Source organism: Dromiciops gliroides, chromosome 2, assembly GCF_019393635.1.
Source record: "Dromiciops gliroides isolate mDroGli1 chromosome 2, mDroGli1.pri, whole genome shotgun sequence".
Lineage (NCBI taxonomy): Eukaryota > Metazoa > Chordata > Mammalia > Microbiotheria > Microbiotheriidae > Dromiciops > Dromiciops gliroides.
This window is the reverse complement of record NC_057862.1, coordinates 327,298,365-327,310,598: the sequence shown is the minus strand read 5'-3', so window position 1 is coordinate 327,310,598 and position 12,234 is coordinate 327,298,365. Positions and strand designations below refer to the sequence as shown.

Here is a 12,234-nt window from a genome sequence, read left to right as displayed (position 1 = left end):
TTGGATTTGGAGTAACCTTAGAGAAAATTCTCATCTTCGCAATCCCCATTTATTTTACAGATTTGGGAACATGAGATCAAACAATTAATAACTATCCTAGTCAATGCTTTCTAGGTGTTTCACCAATGCCTTATTTTTACATTTTTGTGTCTCATAGGCCATCCTACAAGACCAGATGGTGACCACTAATTATAAAGTATACATTGGAGTTGCAATCTTTGTTGTGCTGTTTCTCATTTTGATTTTAGTTTTCTTGCTTTTGAAAGGTAAGTCATTTCCAAATTCTTGACAATGTTATACTCTCAAAAACCCTTAATTCCTAGAAGGGCAGCTGATTGGGAGAACAAAAGATTTTGAGTTTATATCAAGGATTATATCAAGCCATATAGTGTCTTCTACCTCTATGAGAATGACTCCTTTGAAAGTTTGGTGTAAGCGTCTGAAAGAATTACAGTTCTGGTGTCAAATTTGGAGACTGGTCATAGCAACTAGTTGAAAATTGGATAGATCAACCCCATTATTTGAAGAGTAATAATAATACTGTACCTTATTATGCTCTTTTTTGTTTCCAATTTTATCATTAACTTCTTGTATGGGGGTAAAGTCAAAATGGCAGAGTGAAAGGTTACAACTGCTAAACCTTTCCCAAAGCTTCTTCTATAAAATAATCACCAAAAAAGGCCAAATAGAATTTTGAGCAGGGAAAGGGAAGAAAAAGTCATAGCTTAGGAACACAGCAAAAGAAGCCTGTGAACACTGGGGTCGGGGCTAGCTGAAAGCATGATGCTACAGAAGCAGCACTAGCTGTGGGTTGTGATTTCAGTGGAATTAACAATAGGGAGCAGTGCGCAGGCATTATGCACTATGACTAAGTTGGATTTATATCAGGAATGCAGAACTGGTTCAATATGAGGAAAATAACAACAACAAAAACCACAGGATTATATAAAATGATGCAGAAGAAATCTAATAAAATACAATGCCCATTCATATTAAAAAAAACACTAGAAAGTATAGGAATAAATGGGGATTTTATTAAAATGATAAGTAATAATTATCTAAAGCTAAGAATAAGAATCATCTGTAAAGGGGATAAACCAGAAGCCTTACCAACAAGATTAGGGATAAAGCAACGATATCCATTATCACTATTATTATTCAATATTGTACTAGATATGCTAGGCATAGCAATAATAAATGGAAGGAATAAATATAGACTATAAGGAAACAAAACAATCATTTTTTCAGATGATATAAAGGTATATGAGAGAGTCAACTAAAAATATGGTTGAAACAACTAACTTTAGCAAATTATAACAAATAAACCCATAGAAATCACTAGCATTTCTATACATTACCTATAAAACCCAAAAGTAGGAAATGGAAAGAAAAATTTTGTTTAAAATAACTACAGACAGTAGAAAATACTTGGGAGTTTCCCTGCAAAGACACACATAGGAATTATATGAACACAATTACAAAACACTTTTCTACACAAGTCAACAAAGTGTTAATAATACAGAATAAATTTAAAAGTGTCTCCTGGCTATTTTTTTGGGGGGGGGGAATGGGGGGTTAATTGTGACCCGTCCAGGGTCACACAGCTAGTGTCACGTGTCTGAGGTCGCATTTGAACTCAGGTCCTCCTGAATCCAGGGTCGGTGCTTTATCCACTGCGCCACCTAGCTGCCCCCTATTTGTTGCAATCTTTTTGGTGTCATAGACTCCTTTGGCAACTTAAAGCCTGTGGATTCCTTTTTAGAATACTATTTTCAGAAAATAAAATACAAAGGATTACAAAAGGGTTACACAAGAATTCTATTGAAATGAAGTTATAGAAATAGAATAAAAAACCAAAACCGCAAACCAACATAAAGAAATCAAGCTCATATATACCCCAGGTTAAGAATTCCTCATCTTAGTCCAGTGTTTTAATTTTATAAGATGAGTGTACTGGGGCTTAGATTGCTCAAGGCAGTAGTGACAGAGTTGGGTCCAAAATGCAAATGCCTCCTGATGAAATTGTAGGAAGACATATCATGAGGGTTTAATCTTGAACTCTTATGTTGTATGCTTTCCTGACATGTTCAATTTTCAACCTTTTGGATTTTGACACCTACTTTCTCCCCTTTCCTCCTACTTAGGATATTTCTATAACAGAAAGAATGCACAAAGTCTACGGTAAGCCTCAGGCATTGTTCTGAATACTCATCTCTCAGTATAGAGTTGTCTCTGGAAGAAGTGGAACAGTCCATTTTTCTTCTTAATTATTTCTGACATTTCTATCTTAAGTGAAAATTGAATATCAGTCTTGTTTCTTGTTTTTCCTCTTTTCTGTGCACCCCCCTCCTATTGAGTAAATATCCTAACTTATCCCTGCATGCCTTTTCTCCTACTCACCCCTATTTTCACTGGCTTCTTCATTTTTCTGGAACAGTGTCAGAACTGTCACAGGATTAACCAAGCAGTTACTGTTTGCTACAGTGATTATAATTGAATGTCTTAGCCCACTTAGTGATGGGGTGAGAAATTGAATTAGATGCTCTGGTCTCTATAGTTGGTCAGATTGGAGTGGCCTAGAGCCAGATCTCCATAGAGCTAAAATGAACATACATGAGCATGAGCTAGGCCGTGTGGCTGCAACTCAAGATATTTGGCTGAATGGAGGAATAAGGTCTGTATGGGTAATTTTGTACCTGGTGCTCTCTTAGAGTGAATTCCCATAATGGATTGGCACATGGGTGATTTTACTCATACCTGGAAGGCTTTAGTGTCTTAAAGCTGCATCCTTGTAGATAGGAATAATTTTCCTAAGTTTCAGAACCATTATAAACCCAATTAAAAGACTAAATTAAGTACCTTCTGATCAATCAAGATTTTTTTTGGCCCCTATTTTGGGTGAGGGAGGAGTGGGACACAGTATCCTGTGCTTCTGTTTCTGTTCAGCATCTGTGTTTAGAAGGTCATTTTTATTCATTTGGGGAGAGTTAAGGACATAATTTTGGATTCATCTTGCACCACTTCATCTTTCCAAAATTCTTATTGCTATAACATTCTCCCAATAGAATATAAGCTTCTTGGGGGCAGGTATTATTTCATTTAGTCTTTGTATCCTCAGGACATTATGTATTGCACCTGGTGATGCCCACAGTAGGTACTTAATACAGCTTCTGTTGAATTGGTTATTTTTGAAAAAAAAAATACTTCTTGTTATATCACATTCATTTCAGAGTTTGTTCCTTTTTATCAAGACTAGAAAATGAAATGACCAAATAGCCCATGATATAATATCTTTTTGCTTTTTGAAATATAAAATCAACCGTGCTCACTCCTTTCTTTGTTTCTACAAGGGGGTATTTGTGAGCAATCTTTATGTTTAGCTGTACCTTCCTCCCTTCTAAAAGACTAATATTACTCAATCCTCCACCAGTATGTCAGTATGATCATTGACCAACAATCTCACATATAGAATATGAAAATTCAAATTAAAGTTTCGTCTAAAATTGATTCTTAGGACCCATCACCTCTTTTTCTGCCCCTTTGTCACCCTCATTGCAAAAGTGAGAGGAGCCACACAGGACAATGCTATGTAGTTCTTTGTTTTATGGGTTGAGATAACCAAACATTTTTCCATTGAGGGACTAGTCTTGGCCATATTATCTTAATTTCCAAATATATTCCTCCCTTTCACTCTACTCACGGAGCCATTTCTTGGAATAAAAAATTAAAAGAGAAAAATATCAGTTCAGGAAAACTAATTGGGTTGCTTGCTTTCTAACAATTGGTTTCTTTTAGTGTCTTTTTTTTTCTTCTTCAGGCGGGGCAATTGGGGTTAAGTGACTTGTCCAGGGTCACACAGCTAGTAAGTGTTAAGTGTCTGAGATTGGATTTGAACTCAGGTCCTCCTGAATCCAGGGCCAGTGCTCTATCCACTGCACCACCTAGCTGCCCCTTTTAGTGTCTTTTAAGTGCTCTGGTGGTTTGTATTTAAAATGACATCCTTGTTACATCATATCTCCAAGGGGTTAAGTGACTTGCCCAGGGTCACACAGCTAGTAAGTGTCAAGTATCTGAGGTCAGATTTGAACTCAGGTCCTCCTGAATCCAGGGCCGGTGCTTTATCCACTGTGCCACTTAGCTGCCCCTCATTCACCATTTTCTATTCTGTTTCTGTAGTCTGGCTTACTTGGTACGTAGTACAAATGAAGGTGTAAGGACCAGCACTGAAGATAGCAACCGTGCAGAGGACAATGTCTACACAATGGAAGAGACTGTCTACACTGTTGAGGGCGATAATGTTTGCATTATTGAAGAGGAGGATGTCTATGCTGTACCAACATGCAATGGGAAACAGCAACCGTCCAAAATTTGACCATAACATCCTCAACTGACAGTTCTTTTGACCTCTTTTGAACAATTTCAACAATAGATGGTGACTGTGAAGAGGATACGACCAAGTCGGCAGCAAACAACACCACCTTTATAATACTACAAATTGTGCCAGAAAGATGGGAGTTGAATCTGGCACTGATTTTCTTAAGCTATGCCATTTTGTTTCATGTGTGGACATAGAGAGTTCTGGAAAGCCTCACAATCACAGCAGCTTTTAATCAACCAATAAAACAAATAAAAGGGTAGTTTGGTTTTTGTTAATTCTGTTGCTACATTTCTCCTTAAATCTTCATGTAGGCAGCTGGTTTTATTTCCTCCAGAATTTCAATTTCTTTAGCACAGGTAGATCCAGTTCCCCTTCTTGGCTTTTGCAAATGTGGCTTGTTGCCAACTTATTTCCTGGGAACTCAGAGATCTCATTTCCATAGTTACAGGAAACTAGAGTGCCTTTCATAGCTTATGCTACAGTGTGTGCAAAGAAGTTCTATTAATAGGCGGTGGATATTGCTTGAAACTGAGAACATGAATCCAAGGCAGAGAAACTGCAACTGTCTCGGCTTCCTGCTGCCACAAAGTGACATAAGACCACATACGTCTGAGCCATAGAAGTTAAAACTGCCCTGCAAAACTGAAGTGAATGAGTTGTCCAACAGAAAAGACCTTTTAGAAAGAAATAGAGGCTATTGTTTGAGGGTATCACTACTTTAGACTGACAATCTCTTTCTATCTTTGCCTAGGAAATCCGATGTAAAATATATGGTTAATGGGAAAAGGCCAGAGGTTTTTGTTGTTTTTTCTGGCAACTGACATTATGGACAGTCTACTATCCCCTCCTCAAAAGTGCAATTAGATTTTTTGGTTCACCAAGGGGGAATTCATACATTAGGAAAAACTGATCCAGGAAACAACAAAGATAATATTATGCTTGTTGTGACCAATTGTTTCAAATCAGGACCTTTTTTTTTCCCTTTCAAGTATTTAGAACATTTTAAAAACTAAGATAGCCTTCTAGGTACCTGCGTTGATAGCATGATGTAGAATTACTCTCCATTCTGAATGGTATTTTGCAATGCTGGGTTGTCCTAATTTTAAACTGGAAATTTGCAGGAACTTTTGGAAGAGATGGCTGTGATGATGATAGCTCCACTACTAAATGGGGGTGGGGGTGGGGTGTGGTGTTCAGCTTTAAGATTTTAAGGAAGGGGCAGCTAGGTGGTGCAGTGGATAGAGCACTGGCCCTGGAGTCAGGAGGACCTGAGTTCAAATCCAGCCTCAGACACTAGCTGTGTGACTGTGGGCAAGTCACTTAACCCCAATTGCCTCACCCAAAAACCAAAAAAAAAAAAAAAAAGATTTTAAGGATGATCAGGATGGAAGTGATTCCAAAATGGCACTAGTAAAAGGATCAGAGGATGAGGAAATCAGATCTCAGCTAGATACATAATTAGCTACATAATCATATATGTTAGCCTACACTTCAGTTTTTTTCAGTTCTCAAATAGATAAAAGTACCCTAACCACCTAAGTGTCATTTTGATGATTAGTGGGGCTTACAGATGTGAAAATCCTTTGAATAATTAAGTACTCTTCAAATGCTGGGTCTTATTTTCCTTATCATTATTTGGGGCCATAAGTTTATGTGGAACCTATCGTGGTAGTAGGTCCACATTACGTGCCCAGTAAGTTGGATGATGATGATGAAGACAGTGGTCTCATAAAGCTAAATTGCTGCTATAACTTATAGGTACCTTTTTAACAATGACTCTTTAGAAATTACTTTTGTTCCATGGAACAAGAGGGGAAAAAAATCTGTTCAACAACTTTTCTTTGAGTCAAAAACATGTTTCATGATTTGATAGTGTTTGAATGAAATATTTATAAAGAAGAAAATTGTAGTTTGTGACATTTAGATTCATGACATTTCACAACTCTATAGCCCCTATAGCTGGTTTGAGATGGGATGTTATTTGGGGTTATCAGTGTCTTTGTCTTTAAATGTGTCTCTTTGAAAATGAGCTGCTTTAGTGTTTCACTGAAGGGTATAGATTTGACTGAACAATTTTTCAAAATTATGTGTTATGTATTCTTCAAAGGACTATTTGAGTCCCATTATGGTCATAAAATAAAAATAAAGTATTTTCCTTTGAAAGAGTAGCTTGTTATTTGCTTAATTTGTGAATAGTGTACACAGACTATAACATTGTAATATTCCCTCACTAGAGGTCCTTTTAATATTATATGGATGTAAGAAGCTATAATGAAAGATATGAAGTAAGAGGATCACAATATAATTATAGCTAAGCTATAATCTAAGTTGAAATTGTGAAGAGACACTCTAGACTGTAAGTAAACTGACAGTCCAATTTGTTTGGTAGACTATGTGAGAATATCTGAGTCCCAGGTGTAAAAACTCAGCATTGTTATTAGGGAGCTAGAAGGTTAATAAGAAACCCTAGATTACATTGTTAAATGAAAGTCTAGATGTATCATTTTTTTTTACTACTCAGCTAGATGAATATTTCTAGTTAAAAGAAGGAAATATTAGTATCTCTCAACAAGATGCCCAAATAAAATGGTATTAACACATATACACAAAATCTCAGCTTAAAGAAGTTTCCCTTTGAGATTAGATTGAGAAAATAGCTAGAAGACTCCAGTCCCAGATGCAAACAAACAAACAAAACTGTTATTATTAGGAAGTTAATAGCTAATAAGAAATGTGCATATGTTAGAGGGCTGTATTATTAATAGGACCTATAATTGTACCAACTTATTTTTTTACTTAAATAGGTAAATTAATCTATTTCTACCTAAAGCAGGACAGTGTCTCAAAAATAAAAGTATACTTTTAAGCTTTAGTAGCTTAAAACTACTGTTTTACTTACTGCTGATACTTTACTATAGATTCTTTACTAGTAATAAAACCTTACTAGTAGTAGTATCAGTGGCATGCTACTGAATGTTCAGTATTATAGCTACTTGCCACTGATACATCAAGAGGAACTCTAAAGAAACAATTTCAGGGTCTAACTATATTCTTAAGTCTATCATTTCTGGGCTATAGTACACAGAATGTTCTAAAAATCTCAGTGCAGTTTTATTGACTAATAATGTTACATAATGATAATTTTTAATAGCTTAAAAGTGTAATACTGTATGGTAGAGCCTACAAATGAATGACTTAAGGAAAATAGACCCTGACAGTGTACATTTCTTTGGTGAGAGTAACTCTTGATATATTGATGAAAGTAGCTAGAATACTGGCTACTCAGCTGCCAATATTACTACTCGTAAGTTTACTACTAGTAAGTTTTTGCTACCAGTAGTTGTTATGACTATTGTGTTAGCTAACTACAAATAATCTGCATTACTATCTATGGGAATGACATTTTAAAACCTGCAAAGCCTTGTTTGCAAACTTTCCTTAAGTATGATGGAGTTATATGTGCACGCATGATATCTCTAGTCCTAGTAGAAGATATGTTAGGATGATGAATTAAGAAGGATAGTTAGATTACTTGAATCCTACATTGTAAAAATGCAATATCTTTATTGGGAAGCTATCAATATATGGAGACATAAAGCTAGAATGTTTGAATCCTGAAACATGTTGAAACATGATTAAAAAATTATGTTGGATTGCAGTTTCCTCTAGATTCCACCTGTTTGTTTCAATTATTTTAAATAGCTATTTCTATCCAGTGTAGTGACTGACTGGAACCTTTAAACAAGACACTTGAGATTATAATCATATGCGACATTGTACTAATTTCTTCAGCAGAGTTCCTCTTGAGCATATATTGATGCAAGTATCCAGACTACTGAATATTCAGTAGCAGCAACCCAGTATTTCTATAAGTTTTGTAGCTAACTAGAAATCATGAAAAAACTATGAAATATACCTTGTAAATGGGCCAGCTGGATTATTCCAAATTATTCAGTATGGTTTCACATAGTCAGATGAATTTATTCTCTGTTAACAAATATTAGAATCTCCAGTGGAATAGAATTAAATAATTGGCAGCTAGGTGGCATGGTGGATAGAATGATGAACCTGGAGTCAGGAGGATCTGAGTTCAAATCTATTTATGTAGCTCTGTGACCCTAGGCAAATCACTCAACTTTCCCCTGCCTCAGTTTCCCCATATGATAAATGGGAACAATATCTCCAATGGTGGTTTGAGGATAAAATGAGAATATTTTTAAAATACTTTGCAACATTTAAAGTGCTATATTAATGTTAGCTATTATTGTTATTATTCTTAATTGTATTGTCCTTAGTCTCGAAGGTTCCACTGGCTAGACTATTTGAGTCATCAATATAAAAATATAATATTGCTATTAGGAAGGTAGGTAGCTTATAAATCATGCTAGAGGAAAACATTGTCAAAGGATCCTCTAGATTGCAGCGTTTTGTTTTCCACTCCTTTAAATAGCTATATGGATACATTTCTACCTAAACAGTGGTATTTTAGAATTTAAAACTTAAAGTATCTTTACTTTATTGAATAAAGTTAGATACGACAATGAACCAATTCCCTTGGTAGAATTCCTCCTGTTGTATTGATGCAAATAGCTAGTATACTGGTAGATATCATTAGATGTCTTGGTTAGTATGTTTTGTTTGTTTGTTTGTTTGTTTGTTTGTTTGTGGGGCAATGAGGGTTAAGTGACTTGCCCAGGGTCACACAGCTAGTAAGTGGCAAATGTCTGAGGCAGGATTTGAACTCAGGTCCTCCTGAATCCAGGACCTGTGCTTTATCCACTGTGCCACCTAGCTGACCCAGTATATTTTAATATTTAATATTTATATTCTCCTTAACTATCTTGTTCCAGTATTTCACTGCTTTATTTAGAAATAATCCATTCTAGAATGATTTTTCTTTAGAGCAAGGGAAATTTAATTGGCATAGTCTAGAGATTTTTTTTGACAGTATATTGTCTATCTTATGTATATTTTTTCTGCAATTTCTAGCTTCCTAATAGCAATATATATTTTCTCTATTTAGGATTGTGATGTTTAAAATCTATATTGTGTGATCACCTTAAATTAGAAGCTTCAGCACCAGTCTTTGGGCATTAAACATTTATTAAAGCATACAGGTATTAACATGGAGTTCAGAAAGTTAAGAAAAGATCTCTCTAGCCTAGAGTTCCAGCCTGGTTGGATTCTTCCTCAAGTCCTCCTCCACTAGCTTACTTTAATCAGGAACTCTCAGCAAGCTGATTGTGGAAGCTTTTTATAGGTCTGGAACAGAGGCGGTCCTTACACACTGCTTCAAGCTGATTGGTTGGCATCATCCAAATCCATTGGTTTTGAAGGTGTTCTCAAGTTGAGCTCACAATCTAGCTTCTGAGAACAATACCTTCTTAAGGGCTAGCCAGGTGTGATTACAATCTAGTTAACTTGAAGTAGGCTAATCAGCAGTCAATCACTCTCACTTGATTCAATCAGTATAGATTAATCTCCAGGTGGGTCTTTGAGTATCTGCTAAATCTCATTATTTCATCACAGGATTCAGGCATTTTAACTATGTTTCGATCCTACAACAAAAGAAACTTTTGTTGTTGGACTTGTGACATATGAATGTTTAATGATTTTACTCATTTCTTGTTTGTCTATTCTGATATTTTACTTTATTAGTATGAAACAGATTTCCCTAGCCAATATTTTTTTACCATTAGATGGTATACCATTCATCACATGGACCTTTTCATCTGATGAAATAAATATACATTTTCTGTTTCTCTTTACTCATTCATTCAAAGATTTTGTTTACTTCTTACTCTCATTAGGGATGTTTGGAAGTCATTTCTTTACAGGTGAATTTTATTCTTTGCAGCATTATACTCAGTTTTTTTTTTTTTTTTGGTGGGGCGATGAGGGTTAAGTGACTTGCCCAAGGTCACACAGCTAGTAAGTGTCAAGTGTCTGAGGTCAGATTTGAACTCAGGTCCTCCTAAATCTAGGTCCCGTGCTTTATCCACTGTGCCACCTAGCTGCCCCCATTATGCTCAGCTTTGCTGGAATTCTTTATCTTTTCCTATTGGAGTAACATATTTCAGGCTCTTTTCTTCCTTATGGTAGAAATTGAGTATTCTTATGTGAACCTAACTGTCCCTCCTTGGTACTTGAGCTCTTTTTATTTGTCTTCTTGTGCTATTTTTTTCTTTGACCTGTAAGCTATGAATTCTGACAATGATTTTCTTGGGAGTTTTCATTTGGAGATTTCTTCTAAGTAACTGGTTTACTCTTTGTTTTTGCTTTGCACTCTAGTTTTAATAGATTCAGGCATTTTTCATTTCTCATTTCTTTCCTTCTTTCTTTCCTTCTTTCCTTCTTTCTTTCTTTCTTTCCTTCTTTCTTTCCTTCTTTCTTTCTTTCTTTCTTTCTTTCTTTCTTTCTTTCTTTCTTTCTTTCTTTCTTTCTTTCTTTCTTTCTTTCTTTCTTTCTTTCTTTCTTTCTTTCTTTCTTTCTTTCTTTCTTTCTTTCTTTCTTTCTTTTTTTTTGTGTGTGAGGCACTTGGGGTTAAGTGACTTGCCCAGGGTCACACAGCTAGTAAATGTCAAGTGTCTGAGGCCGGATTTGAACTCAGGTCCTCCTGAATCCAGGTCTGGTGCTCTATCCACTGCACCACCTAGCTGCCCCTTCATTTCTCATTTCTTGACATATGGTTTACAGACTTCTTTTGGTTATGATTTTGGATGTAATTTTGATCAGATATGCCATGATTTGACCATTTTGACTTATAATTTTAAAATTATCTCTCTTTGACCTGTTTTACATTAAAAATAGTAGATCCTAGGGGCAGCTAGGTGGTGCAGTGGATAGAGCACTGGCCCTGGATTCAGGAGGACCTGAGTTCTGTTAAGGGCTAAAATTCTAGCTAAACTGTCTAAAATATCTAATGAGTGGTCGCCAATAAATTATAAACTTTAGCAAGAGTTAGGCTTTTAAGCATTTATTAAGGAAAACAAGAATTTGGTAAAGAGAGAGAAAGGCCTAGATTCCTATCTATTAAAGGGAGAGCACATTTCTAGCTCTGCTCTCCACCCGAGTCCAGAGGAAAGAGCGCGAGACTGAGCGTCAGTCTCTTCCTTCCTCCTCCCACTAGCCCGCGTCACTTCCTGATGCCAAAGAAAAGACTCCTGGTCTTGCCCTCAAAGACCTTCGCTTCATGGGCAGAACTCTTCTACAGTAAGTATCCAGCAGGTGGCGTCATTCCAATCGTTACAGTTCAAATCTGGCCTCAGACACTTAACACTAGCTGTGTGACCCTGGGCAAGTCATTTAACCCCAATTGCCTCAACCCCCCCCCAATGGTAGATCATTTACATTTTTGTTGTTTTCCCCAATCTTTTGATTTTGTTTTAACTTTTCTTGTCTCATGGAGTCATTGCTTTCTGTTTGGTCCATTTTGAGCTTCAAGGATTTCAGTTCTCAGGCAAGGCTTGTCACTATGTATTTTCAGCTATTCTCTTCTTTTTTAAAAAGTAATAAACATTCTTATTTATAGTTTTGAGTTCCATTTTCTATCCCTCCTTCCCTTCCCCCCCTCTGTGATGTAAGAAATCAGATATGGGTTATATGTGTATGACCATGTAAAACATTACCATAGTAATAATTTTGTACAAGAAACTTAAAAGAAAAAAATGAAAGAAAGTGAAAAATAGCTTGCTTCAGTTTGTGTTCCATCAATATCAGTTTTTTCTTTGGAGGTGGATAGTATGTTTATCAATAGGCCTTTGTGATTAACTTGGATCATTGTATTGTTGAGAATAGTTGTCATTCAAAGTTCATCATCAAACAATATTGATATCTCCATGTACAACATTCTCCAG

At 36.0% G+C, this 12,234-nt stretch overlaps 1 protein-coding gene across 2 annotated transcripts in view; it reads left to right on the top strand.

The window, feature by feature from the left end:
* LOC122743797 (hepatitis A virus cellular receptor 1 homolog) overlaps positions 1–4,630 on the top strand; it is a 29,715-nt gene extending 25,085 nt beyond the window's left edge. For both annotated transcript variants that reach the window (XM_043988957.1, XM_043988958.1), the window contains 3 exons: positions 158–266; positions 2,145–2,181; positions 4,177–4,630. In XM_043988957.1, coding sequence (XP_043844892.1) covers positions 158–266; positions 2,145–2,181; positions 4,177–4,372 — 342 coding nt within the window. In that variant the 3' untranslated portion in view covers positions 4,373–4,630. The remainder of the gene's footprint in view (positions 1–157; positions 267–2,144; positions 2,182–4,176) is intronic.
* The last annotated feature ends 7,604 nt before the right edge of the window (positions 4,631–12,234 follow it).